Source organism: Mustela lutreola, chromosome 4 (genome assembly GCF_030435805.1).
Source record: "Mustela lutreola isolate mMusLut2 chromosome 4, mMusLut2.pri, whole genome shotgun sequence".
Classification (NCBI taxonomy): domain Eukaryota; kingdom Metazoa; phylum Chordata; class Mammalia; order Carnivora; family Mustelidae; genus Mustela; species Mustela lutreola.
The window spans coordinates 156,821,252-156,846,277 of record NC_081293.1 but is presented as its reverse complement, the minus strand read 5'-3'; the positions used below and the strand labels follow the sequence as shown (position 1 = coordinate 156,846,277).

The 25,026-nt window shown below is 55.1% G+C and overlaps 1 protein-coding gene and 1 long non-coding RNA gene across 8 annotated transcripts in view; one reads left to right on the top strand and one right to left on the bottom strand.

Moving 5' to 3' along the window:
• MINDY4 (MINDY lysine 48 deubiquitinase 4) overlaps window positions 1-25,026 on the bottom strand; it is a 116,957-nt gene that overhangs the window by 10,051 nt on the left and 81,880 nt on the right. The window contains exons 15-21 of one of the 7 annotated variants that reach the window (XR_009352917.1): window positions 22,829-22,990; window positions 17,377-17,557; window positions 16,746-16,818; window positions 7,213-7,273; window positions 5,113-5,329; window positions 4,074-4,166; window positions 2,930-3,016 (exon numbers count right to left, since the gene is read on the bottom strand). Coding sequence is in view for 3 of the 7 variants with exons in the window: in XM_059171483.1 (XP_059027466.1) it covers window positions 9,489-9,642; window positions 16,746-16,818; window positions 17,377-17,557; window positions 22,829-22,990 (570 nt within the window). In the remaining 4 variants the exon portion in view is untranslated. Of the gene's footprint in view, window positions 1-2,929; window positions 3,017-4,073; window positions 4,167-5,112; window positions 5,330-6,842; window positions 7,274-7,996; window positions 8,970-9,488; window positions 9,643-16,745; window positions 16,819-17,376; window positions 17,558-22,828; window positions 22,991-25,026 lie in introns of those variants that run through there. The other 6 variants (XR_009352916.1, XR_009352918.1, XR_009352919.1 and 3 more) reach the window with 6 other exon arrangements.
• On the top strand, window positions 5,592-12,136 carry LOC131829583 (uncharacterized). Its single transcript, XR_009352920.1, has 4 exons — window positions 5,592-5,863; window positions 8,895-10,124; window positions 10,400-10,558; window positions 10,684-12,136. It is a non-coding gene; the product is annotated as an uncharacterized LOC131829583 (long non-coding RNA).

Sequence of the window (25,026 nt, the reverse complement as noted above, 5' to 3'; positions counted from 1 at the left end):
TTTTGTTTTTGTGCTCTTTGTCACTTAACTTAGGTGACACAGCAGAGACGTGGGAACTAAGATCTAAACCTGGGTCATCAAAGTCTAGGTCCAAGTTTATAACCACTCTGGCAGGCTGCAGTCTCCTGTCTTATGGTGAACACCCCCTGGTGGGTACAGCAGGGATCCCCCAAACCCAGGGAGAGCACAGCCGACAACAGCTTGGGACTTCTGACACGCAGGTTCGGGAGAGCCAGGGCCACAGCAATAGCGCATGTGGGAGAAGCACGAGTCTCGGGGCAAGGGCTTGGAGCTCTCTGTGTGCTTTCCTGCCTGAGAGACTCCTGGTCCCCAGGAGATGAGCAGTTTCCCTAAGGTCCACGAGCACCCCAAATGACCAAGCTAGGGGTCCCAGGCTCTGAGAGCACAGATGGGGCACCCCATGGGAAGGGGACCTTCTCAAGGCCAATGAGGGACTGGGTACTATCCCGCCAGCCTGGCTGTCTTCCATGTGCTCTCGGAGGTGACCAGGCCCAAGGGAGCCAGCTGGTCCCGTCCAGCTGGCCCAAGGTCACCAATAGCTTCAAAAACAATGGGCAGTGGGTCCAGCCGTAGCCGGGTCCAGAACAAAGGCCTGGGTACTTCCTCACATTGAGGCCCCCTCCTTCATGGTTTGCCAAGACAGGAGATGGAGGAAGCCTTCATCAGGAGGTAGGGATGTTTTGCAAAGACTGTTCCCAGGAGAGCGGCGGCCACCGGTGCCAACAGGGGAGCGCACACAGGGGCTGGCTGCTCAAGGCCGAGGTCTGCCTGCCAGGAAGCAGGGGAGAGAGGGCCCTGGACTCCAAGTCCATGGGCCCCCCACCTTGCTCCCTCAGCTGAATCACTGAAATGCAAGCGATCTCCCACTGCTGCTTCTCCCTGGGGCCCGAGCTCAGAGGTCGGCATCACCCTTTGGGCCGCCCTGTACCCCTGTTGCAGCACAGTCTTCTAAAGCAGCACAGGACCCCCTCTGCCCTGCTCTGAAACCTCCCACGGCTACCCAGGGCTCAGGAGACAGCGTGAGCTCTCTGCCTGGCATGCAAGCCCTTCGGCTCTGATATACCTTAACTTCCCGCCATACAGATGCCCCAGCCCCTTTCCCCGGGGCACGTAGGCCCCTGCCCATCGGCCTGGGATACCTCTGCCTCTCCTCCTCCCCTACACTCCTTCAAGGTTCAGCTTCAATCCTCTCCCATCTAAGAAGCTCCCCTGACTGCTCCAGCCCATACAAGTACCCCTAGTCTGAGCCCTATACCCCGAATGCAATCCAAGGAAGATCTCAGCCCAGGACTTTGGAGAACATCGAGGCAGGAAATCAATAACAGAACAATCCTTCCTTAGAGTAAGGTTCCCACGCATAGCACAGTGTATTTATACAATTGTCCTGCCGTCGTTATTATTAGTACCCCTCGGGTTCAGCCCCAGTGCCGGAGCAAGGGAGGGGTGAGGAGGAGAGGCAGGGCCCAGAGATGGTGCCGACAACCAGTGTCTCCAGTGCCCGGAGAGTACTCGCAGTGGACACCCAGGCAGGACACAAGGAATTGGGGGCTTGTCATGGAGATGGGCTCCATTCCACAGGGAGGCGGGACTTTGCTGAACCTCACACATGTCAAGGGGCCTTAAACCATAAAACGCCAGATAAGCACCCAGAATTGCCCTTATCAAGGGCCACAGGAAAGGCGCCAGGTTTAATCTCAAAACCACACCCGGCATCAACAGTTTAGAGACCTTGGGCAATGCCTCCCCATCCCAGTACCCAGTGACTGGGGCTTTATGCCTGGAGCCAGGGTGGGGAGGGGCTTCTTCAAAGGTGGGGAATGAACTTTGGGCTTCATCCCCCCAGGATGGGACAGATACAGGAGGGAAGGGAAGACAAGGGACAAGGAAACAGGGTGCTATGGGCTGGGGTGGGGAGGGGCGGTATACACACACACACACACACACACACACACGTGTGCGCACCTGCATGTACAAATGTGGGGGAATGGGTGAAACCTGTAGCTGGGTGCGGACCACCAACTGGGATCTGGGTGGTAAGAGAGAAGCTGCTCGAGGCTATTCTGAGGACTGGGCCTGCACTTTCAGCTAGATAATCCCAGAGGGCTTCCTAGAGGAGGGGCCTTGGAGATTTTGAGGGTCTGGTTGGATTTGGCAGATGGTCACAGGCAGCCAGAGGGCAGGGACCCAGGTGCAGGGAAGAGCACTAGCAAAGGCTTCAGGCAGTGCAGGGTTTCTCAGGGAAGCTGCTATGGTTGGGGGTGGGTGAAGTATGGAGCTGGAGGAGGAGGAAGCAATGTGGGAGGCAGAATGACAGGCAGTTGGTCACCCCCTTAGATTCCCCCATCAGATGTACTCCCTTCAGCCCAAAGGCCAGCTGGTGGTCTGGTCTCCAAGAGACCCTTCATTGAATGAGAAATGCCCCAGCAGGGATCTTAACTAAGAATTCCTATCTGGGCCTCGATTTCCCCAACTACAATGCAAAGGCCTTCAGTGATTTCCCAGGGACCAGGACATAGGATAGGCATCTCCGGGGAAGGCAAAAGGGACATTTGGACGAAGCACTTCGGTCCCATCCCAAGACAGCAGGAAAGGCCCATGGTGGGCTGCTGGGACCACTGAGCCCCTGACCAGCGTGGGCCAAAGGTCCTCTCTTGTGCAGAGCCAGTCTGCCGGAGCGACATCCCTGCGCTCCGTGCAGGCACTGGCAGTGGGCCACCCTGACCCACGGGCAGCCTTGCTTGCCCCCCTCCCCTGCCCACCTGCCAGCCTGCTCCTCCGCCTGCATTAAGCAATCTCTATTATCGCAAATGCCTGACATTTTTGCCTGGTAATTACAGCTCCCACAGCCCCAGGAGGATTAGGGCATGATTAGGGAGTAGGGAGGACTCTGGCGGGTGGAGAGAAGTACCTGCAAATAGGCTTGGCAGTTTGATGGCCTCCTGCAAGGTTAGGCTCCCAAAAGGGCTCCGTGACCAGAGAGGATCATCCACGGGGCCTTGGAAGGCAAAAGGCTATCAGCATCAGTCACCTCCATCATCTCCTGGCCTCTCCCTCCCCCTGCCTCTCCTGGGATCAGAGCAGCAGCCCCTCAATGTGCCCCTTGCCTCTGCCTCCACACCCGCTTGCTGGCCAGGGGGAAAGATCTGGAGTCAAGCTCTGAGCAGACCTTGTCTCCTGGGAACACGCCCCAGCAGAGAGCCCAACATTCAAGGCCTTCTCCCCCTCTGTGCCTCCTCCCCTGACCCTCTGGGACTCACAGACCTCACGGCCTTTCATGGTCTCTCAGTTCTCCCCACCTCACCATGTCACCCGCAATGATCTTCCGTCCAGTTCTCCACTTGGCAAAGCTATGCCCATCCCTCAAGGCCAAGGTAAGATGCTACCACTGCCAAGGATCCTCCCCCACCCCCACCAGAAACATTAAGAGCAAACACTTAGCAAGTCCTTGAGACGTGCCAGGCCCTGCTCTCCACACCTCACTGCGCAAGGACTCCCTCAGGCCTCAATACAGCCCCTTGAGGTGGGCATTTCACAGAGGAGCAAACGGAGGCCCAGAGAGCTCAGGGCAGGTGCTGGTGGTCACACAAGCAGGAGGTCATGAGTCAAGGCTAGACTCAGGCCTCTGGTCCTGCTACTCCCACCCAGCCATTCAGTACTTCCTCACGGGGACTCCCTCTGTCACCCCCACGAAGTCCGAGGCTCTAGAACAGAACTGTCTCCAACTTTAACCTGATTCACCTGATGGTTTTGTTCAAGTCCAGATTCTGAATGGTAGACGGGGGTGTGGGTGGAGCCTGAGATTCTGCATTTCTAAAAAGTTCTCAAGTGTTACTGATGCTGCTGGTCTAAGGCCCACACACAGAGCCAAAAGGCTAGCAGAAGAGTCCTCCTCTTGCCATTGTGGGCTTAGCAGAGTCAACAGCCTGGGGGAGCAGAAGATGGGTCCTTCACCAGCCCCAGCCCTCCCGGGAGGCTGGGCCCCCGGCCCCAACTTCCCTTCACTCAGAAATAAGCACTGGGTTGGGGTCCTGAGGATATCCCCCAACACTCACCCCCACAAAGCCTTGGCCCAGCTCTGACCCCCAGGGAATCCTTGTGGTTCTTCTGGAAGCTGCTCTTCTTACTGTGCCACTGCCACAAAGAACCTACAGAAATGGGGTGCAAATGGCTCAGCCACCATTAGCACAGCACGTGCCCTGGCGTGGAGGAAGGTGACGAAAGCACGAGGCTGGCCCTGGAAGAGGCCAGTGGCTATTGAGGAATTCTTTGTCCTCGGGTCCCTTCCCCCAGCTATGGGGCCCAGAGGTCTGTATCTCCTCTCCTAAAGCCAGGTGAGGGAGACTTCCCGAAAGCTGCTTCAAAGCTTGCCAAGTGCACCTGCAGTGTGGGATGGTCCCTGACTCCCACCTGAGGACAGGAGACACTGCTGTTCCTGACAGCAGGGTCTGAGCAGACAGGCAAGCTGAGGGGGGAGGATGTGATCTCCAGAACCGGGAAGGCAGAGAGGTGCGGGGCCTTTGCATGGTTTAGTTGTGGATCCTTCCTTCCAGAAGGAAGCCTTGGGTCTTCTTCAATGGGGAAAGAGAAGGCTAACTGCCTCAGAAGCTGGGTGGAAGCCGGTACCGGGAGCCACCATAAGTAGGTACCAGAGTGTGAATCATCCGATTGGGGGGGCAGTCCCCAGTAATGGGAGGCCTGCACAGAAGGCAGGGCAGTTTGCACTAATCGGGGAGAGTGTCGGCTTGAGTGGCCTTGAGACCTCTTTTACTGCCACAAGGGCAGCGGGATCGACCTGCTCTTGTCTCCAGAGACCAAGAATTTGCACCTCACTGACACCTTCTGGCTCGCTAACCCGGCCGATGGCCCACGTGCCAGCCCATGGCCCACGTGCCAGCCCTGATGGGGTGGCCATGCCCAGGTCGGTCTGCAGCAGCCACTCAACTCTAGGACTCTTAACTTTTTCCTGGGGAATTCAGGAAGGTATTAGCCAAAGTCAAACAGACCCTCTCCCTGGAAAATCACACACACGTACATGAACACAAAGATTTTAATATCATTTGGGAGAGAGGCTCGGGACCTGTTGATACCTACCCACAGTCTCTTTAGAAAACTCTGTGCCTCCGGTGGAGAAGAGCCACCAGCAGGGAGGCACTCGCCTCTGGTTCATTCTTGCAGAGGTGGTGGCCGTGCTGTGGGTCTTCTCACTTCCAGACCTGGGAGATGGTGGTGCTGCGGCTTTGCTTGTCTTGTGTCCCAGGAAACCCCAGGCACGGGGTGTCAAACCATGCATGCACCTGCATCTTGGCTTCTAGAAAAAAATGCTTCTATAATATGTTTGAACTGGGTTTTTCAAGCAACGCTGGGAATATTTTGATTTCTCCAGCCCTGCCAACAGGACCCTGGTCAGGAGGTTAAGTGAGTTTCATTGAAAAGACACACTTTTCCTTCCCAGGCTGATAAACAAGCCTGCTACAGGGAAATTGACTTCCTCCACCAGGGCTCAGCTGGAGTGGCCTGTCTCTGGCCAAGGAAAACAAATGCATAAACATTTCGGGGACATATAGGAAGCATTTCTGCGGGACGCCTGCTGTGAATGGCCACTGGAGTTTACACAGCAAACCCCAGCGGGGCCTCCACACAGCTTAGACAAAGCGCGCCCTGCCCTCTCACTTCCCTCCCGGCTCCTCCCTGCTTCTCCCCAAAGACCCACAATAAGATAATACAACAATCCGGCCACGACTTGTGCCCAGCCCACGAGAGTGCAAAACAGGCCCTCGAGCTGTCACCACCAAATGCCTGGCATATAAAGAGAAGGGGTCTCCTCTTCGCCAGCGCTGCAGAGGTAAGACAGTTCCTGAGCTGCTCTGGTCCTGAGCACGGGGGTGGGTGGGGGGATGGGGGTTAGGGGAGGGATGGGACACAGAGGCTGGGGACCAGCCACCATTCAGCATTTAGGGCTCTCCCTGGCCGCTCCCTGGGCCAGGGCAGACAGACACGGGAAGAGCTCACTCCCCGGTCCTTCCATGCAAACACCCACCTCTGCGGGGCCTGCTCAGAGCTCCGGCCCGGCCCGAGCAGGGGCCAGCAATGGACCGCGCTCCTGCGCGCTTGGTCTCATGCTGCTCCTGGCCCCTCACGTGGCTGGGCTGGTGACAGAGGCTCCTGGAGGCCAGTGCTCTGCCTCTGGGTGCCCTTGCTCTGTACCACTGTTGGGAGCCATTACAGAGCAGTCCTTAACGTCACATTCCGTTTGAAGACCAGTAGGATGCAAGCCCATGGAATCAGGGAGGCTGCAACTGTGCAAATTTCCCTTTATGAGTGACTGTTTTTCCCAGTCATACCTATCCCCTCTTGCTCTGGAACATGAGGGCCTTCCCAGGCTCTGCCCACCCACATTGGGGGTCCCTTGGCTCATTCTCATCTTATTGCCCTCTGTGGCAAGAGGTCCCTGCCTAGAAGGTTCTTCCCCATATCCACCTGGCCAGGTCCACATGACCATCCTCCTAGGGCCTTATAGGGATCCAGGTTTGCCCTGAGACAGGCTCCCAGGGGGCCGGTGTTGCCCTAGGCAGCACAGCTTACAAAGCCTGGTGCCTTAGGCCTGGGGCCGACGCAGACAAGACAGGCTAGACCAGAAGCCCCAGCAGGGACACTACTGGACCAGAGGCATCGCCTGTTTGCAGAGACCCCCATTAGATGACCTCTTACCCACAGGTCTCTAGGGCCCTGGGCGACCATCCCTGTTCCCACCCCAGCCATGAACCATGCAAACCTCAGGCTTCCTTTGCCACAACAGAACAAACGATTCTTTCCTCCTCAGCTGGGGTTTGACTCCTGCTTTATAGAACGCCAACCACCAGAAATAAGGAGCTCAGGGTGCCCAGGCTGACTGTATCACAGGCTTGACGAGGGGACAGGTGGCCCAGTGGGGAGCAGGGGAGGGATGCAGACAAAAAGCACACAGGCAGTCCCATCCTTGGCAGTCATGGCTCAGCTGGGAGGGAGCCGTAAGCAGCACTCTAGGCCCTCATCACAGTCCTGGGGGCCCTTCATGGAAGGGGCAGGAAGGTTCTGGATGCTTCTGCAGCACTGCTGGCCCAGAGTGGGGTGACACTCTTCTGAGAGACTTGTCCCTGAGGCCTGGGGCTCAGGTGTCACCCCCAGTGATGAGTGGTGGAGCCATAGGCTTACCCACAGGAAGGGTCACAAGATGGGGTCTGAGCCGTTCCAGTTCACCGCTGCCCCCTTCCACCTGCAAGCAGAGTAGCAGGTAAAGAGTCAGAGCTGCCCAGGCCCACACGGGAACCATCTCTTGCCCTCACTTACCCGAAGGTCCTGTCTTAAGGGCTTTGAGGATTTCTGGTTCTAACCTCCCTACTTTGCCTCTCCACATCACACACAAACCTATATACCAGGCCCCCATGAAACACAAACATACCTAGGACCCCAGGGAGCCCAGGAGAAGATAGAAGGGGCAGGACATTCATTCGTTCATTCATTCGTTCTTGCCACAAGTGTTTATCGAGAGCCTGCTGTGTGCCTAGCACTGCAGGGCCCTGAGCTGATGGGTGTGGTCCACGTGCCCGAGGACACAGCCACCTCCCAGGGTGCCTCATGGTGGACTTGACAGCACATGGGAAGATCCAGATAGGGAGAATCCTGGAGGGTTCCAGGTGCCGGAGCCTAGAGAAGGCGGGAGAGAGGTGTGGCCCACGGCAGGAAGCAGGCAAGGAGGCACCACACAGGACCTGGGAGCCTCCAAAGGATTCTCGGCTTTGCTTTGAGAGCCACGAGAAGCCAGTGAAGGGCTGGAAGCAGCTCAGTAAAACACAGATTTGCATTTTTTTAAATTACTTGATGAAGTCTTAAGAAGCAGTATCATTTAATGGGCTAGATACAATTTTAATACCAGTCCAATTCCAAAATAAAAGTTAGTGGAGATGATAACCACAAAATGACCCAACACTTAATTTTTTTAAAATTTGTATTCACTTATGTATTTTTGAGTGCGTGGGGGGAGGGTAAGCAGAGACAGAGAGAGATAATCCTAAGCAGGCTCACGTCCAGTGTGGAGCCCAGCACAGGGCTGAATCTCATGACCCCGAAATCATGACTGGAGCCTACATTAAGAGTCAGATGCTTAACTGACCGAGCCATCCAGGCACGCCCTAGCATATGACTTGAATACACGGCACACTCGTTTTTTAAAGCAGCCCAGGAGGATCACATTTCTAGCGGATGGAATGTTCCTGCAAGACCTGATCCTGGGTATCGAAGAGATACACATCCGTCCTGAGATCCAGGAACTTTGGAAGCAGATGTGGCATCTACCTCAACAGCAGTGCTAGGGTGCAGGGTTCGAACCCAGGCTCCTGAAATGCTTTTCGCAATGTTGAGGCTAGCGGAGGGAGCACACTTTTTCAAAACCTGATGTTTTTCTTCTGACAGAAGTCAACCTGTCAATGGCCAACAGAAGGGGGTGGAGGGAAGGAAGCTTTTCTCATTTTAACTGTGCTTCTGCTTTGGAGAGTCCCAGCTGCCTGAGGTGGGAGCCTCGACAGGCAAGTGAACAGGGTCTCCCAGGGGAAGACTGGAACACCTCCTGACCGATCGCTCAGAAGGCCCACGGCGTTTCAGCAGTGGTTGGTTGTAAACCCAACCTTCTCCACCTTTATGAAGAGCGCAGGCTCCCTTTGGGCTTCTTTCTCCTTCCTTCCTCAGGCTTCTGCTCTTTGTCTTTCTTCACGACCCGTGCCTTGCTTCAGTGGCTGCACCAATGTCTCTGGCTTTTCGATGGAGAGGGACAGCCTTCCAGAGGCAACGAAACTCGTACTCACTCTGCTCTTACCAAATTACTTTCCTCTTGATTATAGGCACCTTCCTGGCATCTGTAAAGACTGTATTTTCTTCTGTTGAATTTTTTGCACACCTTTGACCAGCTTCTTCCTCTTCAAAGGAGCCAAAAGATTTCTCATCATTTGAAGACAAAAAATCGTGGTGGTATTTCTGTGTGTCTTGCTCCAATGGAAGGGTTTGGTGTGGGAGATACTTGGCCTATCGTCTGTTTTGGAACAATTACTATCCCGCTCAACTCCGACCCCCACCCACCCACTGTGAGGATAGAAGGAATATGGGAATTTAGTGTTTGTCACAGTCCAGACACAAGATGCAGCCCTGCCCTGCGTTGTGAAACATTTTTATCCAGACTGTATATTAATGCTGAATTGCATCTTTCTGTTAAAATCCTCAGCATAAAAGGCTGAAACGGATAGACGGTAGGAGAAAACCTGCCAAGCCAAGACTGTTAACACTGTTTTAGGAAACTAGTCCTTCCAAACTACCTCTGTGTCACCCTTCAGTGTTATGGATGATGCCTTGTGACAGCGAGAGAGCCCACCCAAATGGGGTGGTAGGACTTTTTGACAACCAACCCTTTCCTTCCTGTGTAAAAGCCTGGGAGATACCCTTCACACCTGAGCCATCGGACCCAGGAGAGCCTTCTGGTCACAGATGCTCAGAAGCAGGTCTGGATGTGCAAAAAATTTTGGACACATTCCTCGGTGTTTTCTCCGGACTAAGTGCTGGAAGACCAACCTTAGCAAGACGCACTCCAAACACAACCTGTAATGAGACACATAGCCCTCCTGTGCTTGTCCACCGACCCTGCCTCCCCTTAACTGTCAGTCATGGAAATGGTCGGCGCCATTGCTCCCCTGGCAGGGTGGGGGGACTTAAGTGATTCTGTGGGGGGGACTGAAGTGATTCTGTGGTGTCCGCTTGCTTTCGACTATTTCCTGAGCTGCTACAGGTCAGCCCTGGGGCAGATCTAGAGGGATCTATTAGGTGCTCCGGGGCTGGGCCACTTTGAGGGGCTCCACTGGCATCAAAGTGTCTGTCACTGCTTGAGGAAGAGGCAATGTGACTGTATCTGGAGATCATCAACATGGCTGGAAGTCAGACCATGCCTCGGTCATCAAGCAGCTACTGCCTGCACTGTTTGATGCTGGGGCCTGATGATGTCACAGGGTGGCTGGCCCCTACAGGTGCAGCCAGTAGGGAAGACAGATGCAGCGCTCAGTCACACAGCTGAGCAGGATCTGGAGGTAAGGCCCGCTGGGAAGGCATGGTGCTGACCATGGGTTCCCAGGGACTAGGCAGACTTACTGTGCCAAGTGTGTCAATAGTGCGTCCGCAATACGTGGCAATGTGACCTGGGGCTTCATCAACTCTACCATGCAACATGAGATTTTCAATTTTATTTCTCTGTTCCTCATCTTTGCAGTTTTGAAGCATGTCACTAAAATCTTTTATTGCTCTATTAAGATTTATAGGTGAGTATCAGCCTCTGTAAGTTTCTTATCAAAGTCTTACACACTAGGGCTATATCCTGAATCCAGACCCCCGGGAAAGCATCAGAAAGGAGACGTGGATGAGAGCGACATTCTGCCCGTTGCCTAGCTCCAGGCAGGCATCAGGGTCCCAGACTGCAAAGGGAAAACTATTGCCCAGACCAGAGTGGTTTCCTGTCCCAGTCATGGTAAGAATGGGCAGGGGTGGGGGTGTGGGGCAGGAGTCAGAAGTCCGTCAGATTTCTTGTTACCATAAGGTCTAACTTCAATCTGGTCCCCAAACCCTTCTCTCATCCCTCCCCACCCCTCCCAGCCTTCACCCTCCGCACTCTGACAGGCAGAGAGAAGTTCCTTCTATGAGCTCCCCATTTGCAAACAGCTCAGATCCTGGCAACATGGGGTTTGGCTTCAGTGCAGGGGTGAGTCACATCTCTCTACTACTAGAGACATCCATGCCATTCCAACAGTCACTGGATCTTACAGTTAGGTGGTGGGAGTTAATGCTTAGTTTCGAGGCTTTTTACCCTAGTAACTAACCCACCCAGCTAACAGGTACGAATGAGGGGGAAAGTATTAGAAACAGCAGAGAAATGTAGTTTACAGTTGATACAAAATCAAAGCAGAGATATTTTTTAAATGGCAAGAGCTGAGACATGGGGGTGCTGTGCTTGTGTGAGGATGAATGGTTCCCTGGTAGGAAAGTCCATGGCCAATTACAAGGACAGTAAACAGAGCTCTGTGTATGCAATTAGGGGCAGGCAGGGGGAGGGCAGGGATGAAACGGACCCGCAGACAGCACAGCGGGCAGAATGAAAGCTCACTCTCCCAGGGTTAGTTCAGGAGGCTGAGCATAAGAGTTCCCAGCAGGATTTCTTGACCTCAGACCACTGACATTGCGGGCTAATTTTTATTCTGGGGCTGTCTTGTGCACTGTGGGATTTTTAGTACCCTCCTCCCCTCAGCCGTGATACCCAAAAGATGTCTCCCAACATTGCCAAATAGTCCCTGGGGCACAAGATAACCCAGTGGCTGAGGACCACTGGCTTAGCAGTCGAGCTCCAAGAAGATGCTGTGGTCCTTGGAGCTCAGGGAGGCTCAGCATCACAAAGAGGGCCCATCTCAGGGCCACAAATGAGGCCCTTCCCTCCCCAGGGCCAAAACCCACAGCTGAGCAGGGGTTGCCCGCTCCACAGACTTTCAGCATTGATGACACTAGTGTATCCTGGAGATAGATGCCTAGTAGAGCCAGTATCAGCAAAGAGAAGGGCACAGGCCAGGTTTTAAAGCTCTCACCAGAGCTGACCAGTAGAAATACACCACAGAACTCTTGCTCACTATGGGCTTCCAGGCAAGTATCCTTTTGTGCAAGTTCCACTTCCTGTACTCTAGCCACGGGAAGCAGAAGATTCTGGAATGAACCCCATAGGCTATCCCTCCCTTGGGGGCATTCGCCTGTGCTGTGCCCTCCACCCGGAACAACCATCCCTCATCCCCACCCACAATTCTTCAGGATCAGATCCAAGATTCCTCCTTCTAGAAGTGTGTTCTGACCCCCAAGCAGCCTGGGTGGGGGGTCCTCTCTCAGCGCCATATTGTCATGGGGTCTCCCTCCCCCATGAGACTGTGAGCCCCTCAAGGACAGAGCTGGTATCACTGGCCTCTGTCCCCTCCAAGACAACTCAGGGCCAAGTGCCACTAAATGAACACAGCCCTGCCCAGCAGCTATTCCTTCTGGGGCTCCAGGGGCCCAGGGTGGAAGCATCTTCATTCACACTGCGGTCTCTCTTGCCTTTGACCCAGGCAGTCACAGAGCCCAGCCCATGGCCCTTGTCCTCTCTTGTCCCTTCCCTTATGCCTCCTCCTGACTATCCCTTCTCCCACACACGCACGTGCACCCCTATGGTCTCCAAAGGAAAGGAAATGCTTCTGCCTCTCTTTTTTCAACCTCGCAACAGCTCGAGGAAGGGATCCTTCTACCCCTCAACAGATGAGGAAACTGAGGTGTGGAACAGAACCAAGCCTTCTGGAGGTCATACAACGTGACGCAACAGAGCCAGTGGAGGTACTGCATCATGGTGTTGAGTGTTCTGTGAACCTAACCAGGGCGAGGAACACAGCAGGCAAGTGTGTGTGCAGGTTGTGGGGCAGGGAATCAGAAGAGATCAGCTGGGGCCACAGGAGCACCCAGGAAACCCTCTTTTGGTGGGTGAGAGACACTGTGGACAGGGTACCTGGGCAAGAAGTGTGTCAGCTGAGGCATGAAGACTGGCATAGCAGCCCCCTCCCCCAGTGGGTGGGGGTACAGCTGACGGACCTGGGCACTCAGCTCCAGCCCCTGGAAGGCACTGTTCCCAGCTGAAATTATATTTTCAATTTCTTGTCTGAGCCTCCAAACAGAAACATCTGTGGCCCAGCCCCAGGCCCTGGTTATGTGTTCTTTCCTCTTTCCTCTGGACCACTGACAACTGTTTCATTCTCTCCCACTCTGGCTAGGCTGGAAGCTCGAGAGGTCACTGTGTGTGTCTTGTTTGGAAATCACCATAAATGAGTCTGTTTTTGCTGAGATGATCAGAGAGCAGCGGGAATTGCGCGGGGTGGGGGTGGTGGTGAGGGGGGTGGTGGACAGACCCCACATTCCTGACATGAGGGTAGGTAATGGGAGACTCCCTGAGGTCCAGACGTGGGTCACATTTGAGAGCAGAGATGGCATGGGACCTGGGATCATTTGACTTAGGGTGCTCTTCCCCAGAAGCAAAACCAACAGTCCGCTCTTGTGTAATGTCACTGTGGTAACAAAGCCAGGTGGCGGGAAATCATACTGACCGCTCAGTGACCTTCCCCTGGGCTGGGACAATGCAAGCCTAAGCTTCAGGACCTGCACTGTTTGTGACTCAAGGTATGGCCTGGGGCACAGAGCTCCGCTTCGCATACCCTGACGTGTGAAAGGAAGGGCCATCTCAGGTAGTGTCTAAGGGCCTTTCCGTGGACCTCAGCAAGCTTCCAGATGGCCAGGGGTGTGGTATGCTCCGTGCTGGGTCAGGGTGAGCATCAGATGTCCTTAGCAGGCAAGAGAGCTAGGTTTAAGGGTAGGCAGCACATTTCTGCCTGGATTAGGAGAGAGTGGATCATGAACTTGACTTCTATTCAATTGTGAACTCTCCCAGAGCAAGAACCTAGAGTCTCATCTGGCTGTTTCTTTCATGGAGTCCAGCCCAGGGATTCCATGAGGTTGAAGTGATGGGCCCAGGGGTCTGGTCATCTTGCGGTAATCACCCGAGATGTGGCCTGAGTTCAGGCCATGACGCCACATGTACCCCCTTCCTGTCAGGGTGGGGACCTCCTATGGGCAGCAGGGCTCATCCCCCAAGAGGCAGGGCCCTTTCTCCCCAGGGTCTTCACTGACCTTGAAGGCCACTTTCCCAAGTTTCTCCCTTTGAGCTGTTCGAGAATCTGGGATGAAAACAAAACGCAAAGCCTTTGTAATCCAACCCCTTGGAACAGGATTCCAGGAGGCCGGGCCTGCTGTTTCCCATTACAGTGGTATGTTATCTGATGGGTACTGGAGGGAGAGGGGGGGATCCAGCATTCCCACTATCCACTCACCCACTTAGCTTTTCTGAGAATGATGCTGGGAAAAATCTCACCACATTAACATCCCAGGTGGGCCCACCATGGTGGGGCAGGTCGTAGAGGTCATAAGAGAGGCAGACAGCTGGTTTTAGGAAAGTCCTAGCAGAGGATGGATACTCCTACCTGGGGGAAGGTGGGGGAATGGGGTGGGGCTGCCCCCAGGGCCAGCAAGGAAGGACCCCTGGCCCAGAGTATTACAACAGCCCAGATGCTTGAGGCTCAGCACTTCACCTGACATCTAACTTACAAGACAGCCAGAAAGGGCCACAGAGGGGTAGATGCTACCCTTACTTGGCACCAGAAGTTCTGAATGTGGTCCTGGGACAGCAGCACCAGCAATTCCCAGGAACTCCCCAGATATGCCAATTCCCAGGTCCCACCTAGCTACTGAACCAGAACCCATGGGGGTAGGACTCACTGATGTGTGCTCTACCATATCCTTCAGGGATGCCTGCTGAAGCCTGAGGATCATACTCTTCCCAATGGCTGAACCACAGATGAAGACAGGTATATCAGAGTACTGATCCCCACATCCATCAGGGGCTAGGTGGAGTCTGGGCCCACAGAGCCGCCAGGCCAGTTGTTCTGAACCCTGTGTGCTGCACAAGTGTGATTTTCTATCTGTGACAAAGGACTAGGAAGCATGGCTAGAGCCACACACTGATAGTGAGCAGGGACAGAAAAGGGCAGGGCAGAGACTCAGCCTATGGACCATATGCCCCAGGCCAAGGGATGGCTCTTGGCTGTAGGCAGCGACCCCATTTTCCCCCATCATTTCACTGCACACAGTGACAACTGGGATGGGAGGAGCCCTGGGAGAAGAAGACAGCTGACAGAAGAGGAAGAGATGCTCCCGGCCCATGCTCGTGCTCAGATGACCCTGGACTGAGCTCCCCAACAAAACAGAGCCCCAAGTCACTGCTAAGCACTGGACAGTTAGGGCTGAGCTCAGAATGTCCAACCCCTGAGCTGGAGGTACTGGTGAGTCCTGCAGTGGAACCATTCTTGGGACAAGAGGAGTGATTCCAGATGGGGCTGTTGGAGAGGTCCCAGGCGGTGGTCCCCCACATCCCCTACAGAGACAGTTGAAAGTCTTTGGAGTCGGGGAGATGGGCGGAGCCTGTGCCCAGGGTGTGGTCCACAGCCCTGCTTGGGAGGCCCACCTGCAGGAAGGATGCCCTGTGGCCTCTCACCCCGTCCTGAGGAGGGTGCCAAGGCCAGTGTCACCTTCTCTTTCCAGTGTTGCCCTTCTCTCATCACCTGGAATGAGTGGCCCTTTGTACATGAAAGGAAAGCGACCTGCTTGGGCCCTTAATCCACCCGACGAAAGAAAAGCCAGCACATGACCCCACAAGAATGCTTTGTCCCTGGCTCGGTGGGCAGGCAGGAGGACGGATGAACAGATGGACGAATAGATGGGGTCTAATGAGGATGTCCCAGCATCTCCCACATTCCCTCCCTGGGGTTTCCGCTGTGACCGAGGCTCCAGTCAAGGGCTCATGAACCTTTGGCTGGGCAGCAGCCCAAGGCTGCAAGCAAAACCCCTGGGATGCAGATGGTCAGAGCCCCAGCATTATCCATGTCCGGCACCCCAAGTTAATCACTTCACAGTTGGGGACATGAGGTTCCGTCTGAGGTCACACTGCGGCCCGGGGTCGCTAAGACACTACCCGTGAGAGCTGTTTACAGAGCACCTGGTGGAATACCAGGTGCTCTCACAGGTGCTCTCACAACAGCCCCACGCCGGGCTCTCCATTTTACCAGTCTTACAGCTGACAGTGTGAGGGACACACGGGTGAAGAGCGGAAAGGATTCAAACTCTAGAACCCCCACGGACCACGTGCAAGTTCTAGCACTTCCCCAGAAGGTACTGGAATGCAGACCTCCTTCCTCCCCAACTTGCTCCTCCCACTGCATCTGAGGCCTCCAGAGTCATTCCGCAAAGGTTTTGTGAAGGGCCTGCCTGAGGCGGCGGTGTGGGTGGGGGGGTGGGAGGGTGAGGGGAGTGGGGGGTGCGGGAATGGGACCAGAGCTCCGACCCCACAGCCCCCCAGAGTACTGTTTCCAGCCCTGGGGTCCAGTCAGTGGGATCCTGAGTGAAGGCAGCCCCAACTCACCCTGAGCCTGAGCTGGAATAGGAGAGTCAAGGACCTCCCACCGTGTGTCTGAGGCTCTAGGGCACCTCGGGTTCAGAGGGCCCGACCCACACCAACAGAACGAGTGGGTCTGCTCCTCCCGGACACAGAGGGTGCTGCTGCCACAGGAAGCCATCTCAGGGCGACCCCCTGGGGACCGCAGAGGAGCTAGGCCCTCTCCCCTTCCCATCCTGCTCAAACTCCTCCCATCCCCTCTCCCACCTGTATCCTCCCTGTCCTCCCTCCTTACCGGACCTCACAGCACTCACTGCAGGTGCCAGGGATCGCCCTGAGCAAGGATGAGCCTCAAGAAACACCTACGCACTCCCCCCACCCCTGCCACAGGGGCAGCCCCAGAAGCTGTCTGAAGACACAGTCACATCACAGACCACACACTTCTCCACTTGAGCCACAGAGACCACGAAAGGCTACGTACAAACAAGCCCCAAGCCCTGCGCCTTTCCATTCTGTGGAAGGCCTGCCTCACCACAGACTCTTGATTGGGGCAATCCCGAAACCCACCCTCCTTCCGGTGGGTACGACCACCCTCGCCACCATACCTCCCAGGCACTTAGGTGAGCTTCCAGAGCCAGAGACAGACCTGACTCACCTGGTTCTGATGCAGAGCTCGATGGGTGGGACGAGGTCATTGTCTCTGTCCTCAGGGATGGTCTGGGTGGTGTCTGGGGGCCGGGAGAGAGACACACACACACACACACACACACACACACTCATTAGCCCGGGGTCTGAACTTGTGGGTCAGCACCAACAACCCAGCTCCTGGGACCTGACTGTTCTAGCACCTGCTCTGCTTCTCATGTTGACCGGACCCACCCTTGTCCCTGTCCCACTGCTTCTCCTCTGGACCACAGCTCTCTCCTCACACCTCACACCTCCGGTCTCCACCCCACCCTCCTGCTCCCCGTCAGCCACCAGCATCATTCTTTCTAAAACTCATCTGATCCTATCCTTCTCCTGCTCTAAAATCTTCCATGGCTCCTCATTGCCCATAGAAGAAAATCCGAACTTCTCAGCATGGTATTCAGGGCTCCCTACTCTGAGTTCTCAACTCTACCGTACACCTCTAATGCTACCAGCTTCTCAAGGCCCTGCTCTGGCTCCTCCGGTACGAGGATACACCAACACACGCTCTCTGATTCCCCAGTGTGGACACAGGTCTGAGGGCCTGTGTTGTTCTCTGCCCGCCCCGAGGAGGACGCGGGCCGGTGGGGATGGCGCACCAACGGTCAGCCGGATCTGCTCCTGCTGGTTGGCCAGGCCATCGTAATAGTACAGGTCGAAGAGCCTCTCGGCCCTCCAGTCCCGCAGGAGCTCTGGCTGCAGGCTGAAGAGGACGCTGAAGTGGCTCTCGCTGCACACCACCCAGATGGGGAACCTCGGCGTCTTCAGGAAACAGCCCACCTGCAAGAGGGATGCAGCGCAGACAGAATTGCCGGTGCTAGCCCCAGAGAAAGGGCCCCGGCGTGTTCCGGCTAACCTGGGTTGGGCTGACCTCGGAGATACCAGAGGAGGGTCCCGGACTCTGAACCAGACTGCGAGTCCCTTGGGCTGCTCACAGACACGGCTTGTCCCCCGGAGCCATGCCCGCCTCTCTCAGGGGCTTCCCCTCACCCACGGTCACGCTGTGAGGTACGCCGGCCTGAAACCCCGGGCACCCACACTGCTTCCTCTCCCATACTTAGCTGGCTCACAGGGCTGCCCAGTCTGCCTGGGAAAGCTCCTCTGCAGCCAGCCGCTCCTCCCCAGATGATGACCTCCCCACTGGTTCTTCCACAGCCACACCCAGCAGCCGCACCAGCCTCTCACCAGTCCTCAAACACGCCAGCGCGGCTGGCCCCCGTGCGTGGGCACCCCCGTCCCCCATCTAGAGTGCTGGGACACCTCTCCTCCCCTTCCAGGTTCTGCATCACCCAAATGAGCCAACCAGGGAGCATGAATCACCCTCTAGCTCCTGGGTGGGGGCTACTATGTAACAGGTGCTAGGTACCCAGTACCTGCCTGCCCTCCTGCAGCACATCACAGCCTCACCAAGAGGGAGGCCAGCCTGCCTCCCAAGCACCAGTCTGTGCCCTTAGCACCAGGGGCAGGGGTTAGAAGCCAACATGAGCAAATGTTTGACGAGTGAGGGTCCTCATGCATGAAGTGGAACTTGAACTAGTTAGGACTTTACCTTGAAGATAGGTGGGCTTGGAGCCACAGGGCGACGGGAGAGGGAGAGCAGTCTGTTGTGGGGGTGCCAGGGAGGAATGCCCAGAATCATCCATCCGGGGACTAGCAGGGCATTCGGGAAAGAGCGCGGGGGAAGAGAAGGATAAGGAGCTGGGACTTTCTGATCAGAGACTCCCTTGAAAAGCTCCCCGCAGAGGGGTGTTCAGGGAAGGCAGATGGCACGGAACATGCCCCAGGACCCTCACTGCTGCTGCTTTAGGGCAGGGGAGTGTTTAGGGCAGAGGAGCAGCAGGGGCCCTCTGCAAAGTCCTGCGCAGAGGTCTGGCTGGCTCTGCCCATCAGGCTCTCTGAGCTCTCTCCCCGTCACCTGTGACTCCCTAGGGCTGCTCCTCTCCCAACCCCGGGCTCTGGTTTATTCGGCTCCGTGCGTGCCATGGACCAGGCTGATTTTGGCCTAATCCCCACCAGCCCCAGGGAGATGTTTGCATGCTCAGGTATTTACAGCCACAGCCTGCGGATTAAGGAAAGAATGGGAATTATTTTTCCAGTGGGGAGAAGGGCATACTTTCTCCGGCCTGTCACAGGAGAGTGGCCGAGCGGTCTTCCTGGGGCCCCCCGGAGCCCCTCCTGGGAGCTGACTCTAAACTGGGGTATCTCGGACAGGGAACCTGTGCTTAGGTCCCTAGGAAAGACTTGCCCACAAACAGTGGCCTCCTCCAGGGGGTAGGATGGCGATCTTTACAAGGTGTCCGTTTTCTCATTTTCCAAACGTCCTGCCCTGCCCCACCCCCACCTGGCCAGTAGGGCCCTCACCCCAGCCCCTCGTGACATTAAAACGTGATTCCAGAGCCCTCTCCTTGGTGGATGTGGGGGAAATAGATACCTCAGAGGACGTGGCCAGACGTGCCTAAACCCCACTGCAAACTTGGCTCCCATTCCGGGCTCAAACTTTTCTGGTGAGGGCCTCACCTCGAATAGGGAGCCTTCTCAGGGACCCAGGGCTCATTTACTGCAGGAAAAAGAGCCGTGCAACCTGCCAGAGGGCAGGCGTCTGCATAATCAGCCACCCTGAATTTTCCAGGAGAGGGGACAAAAGGGCAGCCTGCCATTTATTAAACGGTCAAAAGATTATGGGGGGGGGGGGGAAAGCTGCCCAGAGATTTTATAAATGAGTTTTCTCATTCAGGAGCCCCCTCCAAGTGGGTGACATTTTCCAAAGATGAAATTAACTTCCTCTGGGTTCCGAGGTAGCTAACCAAAGGCCCGCGGCAAAGAAGGAGGGTGGGGGCACATTTCCTGCAGGACAGTCTGAGGCTTTCCTTCGGCAGGGGAACAGAGGGCACGATTAGGAGTCACTTCTAAAGGGGGATTCTCAAATCTTTTGTAGGGGTGAGACGAGTGAATGCCCCCACACCTCCCTGTGGACTGCCAGCTTAGAAGCCCTAATTTAAAAAGAATGAACACTTGATTGCCAGCAGAGTTGCTGTCTGTCATCTCTGAGGGTGACTGTCCTTCAACATGACTTGTGTTTCAGTCCCGGACATTATGCTCAGTGATGGGGGTACAGCAAGGAAGGAAGCAGGACCAGTCTTGTCCTTGGGGGGGGGGCTCCCTGGATTAATCGGGAAGGCAGATAGTAATCAAATAATCATACAGACACATTTGCACTGCCCTGCCCCGAATCTAAGATGCCATCAGAGTCACCATAATTGTTTGTTTCATGAAGAAAGCAAGCCGGCAGCTAAAGTCTGACACTGTCAGCGATTCCAAGAGTGCCTCAAAATCCCAGAGATGTTCAAATGCACACAAAGTTTGCATCTCAAAAGCAATAAACCATGACACTTGAAACCAAGGGGAGGCCTGTGAAAGAAAGCAGTAAGATTCTGTATTGGAGAGGGACCAGGTGGCAGGGGACCATGAGAGCAGTCCCTATTCAGATGGATTGATGAGGTCAGGACAGGCTTCCCTTAGGAGGTGACACATTTAAGTCAAAATGTGAAGGGAGGGAACAGGTCTCATCGGGCCTCGTAGGCTATGCTAAGTTTGGGCTCTTAGTCCCTGCATTAGTTAGCTGAGGCCAGCAGAAGAAAGTTCCATAGACCAGGTGGCTTAAACAACAGAAATCTGTTTCCTCAAAGGCCTGGAGGCTGGAAGTCCAAGATCAAGGTGTGGGCAGGTTTCTCCCGAGGCCTCTCTCCTTGGCTGCCGATAGCCGTCTCCTCCCTGTTTCTTCATGTGGTCTTCCGTCTGAACCTGTCTGGTTCCGAATTCCCTCTTCTTATAAGGACACTACTCAACTGGATTAAGGGTCACCCTAAGGACCTTATTTTAATGTAATCACTTCTTACAGGCCCTGTTTCCAAACACAGACACATTCTGAGGCTCTTCATACTAGGACTTCAACATGTCAATCTGTGAGGGGACATAATTCAGCCCCTAATGGCCTCAGAGGATGGGGAAACTACTGACAGGTGTGAAGCAAAAGAATGATGTGAGTCAATCTACTCTAATGTTAGAGGTCACAGTGGCTTCAGGGAAGGACTGGAAGAGGGTGGTAAGCTCATTAGTGAGCTCTGGGGTGGTGAGATTGAGGCGCAGTTCTAATGAGCAAGACCATGGTGAGCCCATGGAGGACCAGAACACACAGCCAGGCTGGGGCTGGAGGCCGGCTAGTTCAGTAGAGGGTGCACTTCTTGGCCCAGAGCTTCCTCTTCTTCCCCCCAGACACGTCCAGAGTGCGGGTCATCTAATAAGCTCACTGACAGACGGGACCTCCCTCACCCCCAGCCCTCACATACTCAGTGAGGGCCCTAGAACCAGGCTCCCAGCCAGAGGCTGCCGTGAGAAGCCCCAGACAGGGTGAATGACAGGCGGGCCCGCATCTGCCATCTGTGAGAGAAAGCCTAAACCTTATAGGAACAGTCTCATCTTGGGTGCCATGCCACGAGCTGTCCTAAATGCCAGACCTTCCCTGGGGCCACACTGCTGCTGCCCCATGGAAGGGGCCCAGCTCTGAGTGTGGGTGCTAACGCTTCCTGGATTCCCTCCACAGCCAACATGGCCAACCATGTAGGTCCAGAGGAGTTCAGTGACAGAGGAGATGACAGGCAGAGGTAAGGGGGAGGACAGGCTTTGTCTCTACTGCCAGACCTCTGCCTTTTCCTTCAAAGGCCCAGTCCTCAGTGAGTTCTAGGGCAGAGAGAAGGCCTGAGTGTCCTTCGTCCTTTCTCAGAGATCCCGCAGCGCCAAAGCAGAGGAGCAAACATCCTCTTGCTGCAAGAAAGATACAAGCTTCAGTCTTCAGCCGACCATATAATAGTGTGTGTGTATGTTGGGGGCAGGGGGTGGGTTCCTGTGTGGATTCAAGAATTTGGATCATTGTAGGGCCTGAATTTCTTCAATCGGCATTTTATTCCAAGGGAAGGATGACCCCCAACTGATGTTCCCATCAACTACCCTCCACAGACCAAAGGAAAATAGTTTACTTTTCGACCCACACCCTCAACACAAGAGTAAAACCAGGGCTCATGCACGGTAAGCCCAGGGATTCCATGAGCCTGGCCAAGGTAACCTCTCTCAGCCCATGGAATTTCAGGCCAAATGCTTCTAGAGCCCACCCAGGGCCGGGTGCTCAGGAGCCCTGGTACTTCTCCAGGCCCACGTAGCTGCGTTCCTGGGCTCCCTCCTGACACCAGCAAATCAGGGAGCCACTACCATTCTGTTCTCCCCAAGTCTGTGGAGCCCAGGACTCGGCTTCCTGTCCTCAGGGGCAGGACCTGGGGCGGAGGCCGCACCACATGGCCCATTATCAACGGGACGGCAACCTGAACTTGTGATCGTGCCAGAAGGGCACCATGAAACCAGCTAGAGAACAATGTCTTCTCTGAAGACATGAAGACAGAGGCTCATAGAGGGTCTAATAGCAGGCTAGACAGGAACAACCACCCGCCCTGCAGAGACATGCTGTCACCTTACCCTGCCTGACTTTGCCAGGGGCCCAGGCCTTCTCAAGACCCTGGCTGCAGGGAGAGAGGAAGGAGAGGGGGCAGTACACTAGCAAACAGATCAAGTGGCCTGTTAGGGTGGAACTGGCCCCCCAAAAAGATACGCGGAGATCCTAGCCCCTAGAACGTGATCTTACTTGCAATTCGGGTAGTTGTAGACTAACTAGTTAAGATGGGATTAGTGGAGTAGAGTGGGCAACACACACACACACATACCCCAACTGCATCTGCTCTGACCCACAGTTCCCCTAGAAATCCCTAGGAGTCCCTTTGAAACAACCTTTCCCAGAACATGGCACCGGCTGGCTTTGGGCGGGAATTTCATGCTAAAACTCAATGGCAGCCAAGTGCTATTTCTTCCCAAACCCTCCATGATTGAGACTGGACCAAATTGTGACCAGGTCTGGAAACCAGAGTGGAGCTTCCCTTTCCCTGCCTTCCTTCTCTCCAGTCCTAGGGAGCCAGGCCCCTCTGTCTCCGTAGCCCTGCGCCCCAGTACCTGGCACACGTTGTAGTGCTCGAAGAGAGATAAGAACCCGACGTCACTGCGCGCACCAATGCCCTTGAGCAGAGTGATGTTCCCGTTCCCAGAATCCAGCTCCACGACGTCGTTGAAAACATTGGACACGGCTTTCCCGGTCAGGAGCAGATTGACGAGTTCCTGTAGATGAAAGAAAGGGGAAAGGCTTGTCCAAGGGAGATTGGGGACAAAAAAAAAAAAAAAAAAAAAAAAAAAAAAAAAGGGTGGAAAAGGAAGGAAAGCAAGGAGGGAGAGAGCCCCAGATCACAAGAGGGCTGGGATTTGGAGTTCCCACCAGCCATCAGGGAAAACTGCCAGCGGTTCCCAGTCAAGCGACTCTAGGAACTCAGTGTGACCTTGATCGCACAGACACTCACTGAGGCTAAGTGGCAGCAGGAGACTGCTGGAGGGTAAGAATGGCTCCTGACCTCGGGCTCCATGCCGAGGGCAGGGATCAGGTGCGTCCCTGTGCGGCTGAGGCACAATGTAGGATGTGACTGGGAATACAAAAATACGAGCTCAGAGACCTCTGGGTCAGGCAGGCACGGGACTCCATGGCTGAGTCAGAGCCACTCTGTGGAGAAGCCACATTGGGGTGGGTCTTGAAAGATGGCATTTTTTTTCATAAACTTTTTTATTATGAAATAATTATAGACTCAAAAGAATTTGTAAAAATAGTACAGAGAGTTCCTGTGCACCCTTCACCCAGCTTCCCCCAATGATAACATCTTACACAACCAGCGCCCATTATCAACGCCAGGAAGCGGACAATGGTGTGAACACCAAGAAGGCAGCTCTAGGGCTTATTTGGATTTCGTGGGCAATGGTGGGGTCTTTGAGCAGAGGAGGGAGAGAGGAGGACTGCAGAGGCAGACAGGCAGAGGCGAGGAAGCCCCAGGCTGGGTTCTAGATCTGTCCCCGCCTTGTTGGCCAAGTGGCGTCACGTATCCAGGGGCCCTGTAACTTGTGTCACAGGCCGACAAGCCTGCTGACTCCAGAACCCAGAGATCAGTGACACGGGGAGTCCTGTTCATCTGGCTGCCTCCTTTAGCCAGCGCCTCCTGCATCAACATGGTAGGACGGGCCCTTCCTTTAGCAGGGCATTGAAGGGTCCACCCTCCTGTGAGGAATGGGGACCCTGGGGCCCCCCCGATGGGAGGGGATTTCCACCCACATTTTCCAGCATCCTCCCTGGTGTCCTTCCCTCTCCCTGCATTTGTTACCCACGGGGGACCACCTGGCCGCAGAGATTCCAGAGGAATGTTGGCCGCTAAGTGCCCACTGTGCCACTGGGGAGGGAACCAAGTGAGCCCACCTGGGCAGGCAGCATGCCCCATTAGACCCACCCTGATGGAGCAGCGTGCGTGGCCGGCCAGCAGGCAGCAACAGCCCCACAGTATGTGGGAATGGCCAGGAGAGGCCTTTCCCAGCATCAGCTCTGGAGGGAAGAGTTCACAGAAGTGTTTTCCCCTGAATTATAAAAGACATGCCTGGGTGAATAAAGCCCTCCGTCAACACCAAGACCCCTGCCCTTGTGACAGTAAAAGAGGCTCCCTGTGATGACCACGGAGGGAACCCCATTGGAGGGAGATAGCGAAGGGGCCCCATTGTATCCTTGCAGAGGAAATGAGAAAGAATTTGGAGGAAATGTCTGCTCTGAGATACTGCACCTCGGGGGCAGCAGCGTCTAAGAAAGGTGCAGCCCCTTTCAGATAGGTTCAGTTTTTCCCATCTGGTTTTCAAGGGGGAGAAGGCTCCTGCTCCCCATCTGTCTCAAACCTTCCTTGGCACAGGAAGAAGCCCTCTTGAAACGGGGGAGAAAGGGGAAATAGGCTGTTGCTGCTGCAAGACTCAAAATCAACACAGTGGCAAAGCTTAGTGGACACGTAGCCCCTTGCTACTCAAAGTGTGGTCCATGGACCGGCAGCATCACCTTCTCCGGGAAGCCTGTGAGCAATTCAGAACATCAGGCCCCAGGCCAGACCCACTGGATCTGAGCCTGCTTTTCAACAGGACTCTCGGGGGGTTCATGTGCCCATCAAAGTTTAAGAAGCATTGGTCTAGCCTAAACTCCTCATTCTAGAAACAAGGGAACTGAGGCTTGGGGAGGGGAAGAAGATCCACACAGTTCAGGGAGGGTCATTGGCAAGATGGTGCCCTGTGCAAATACAAAGGAT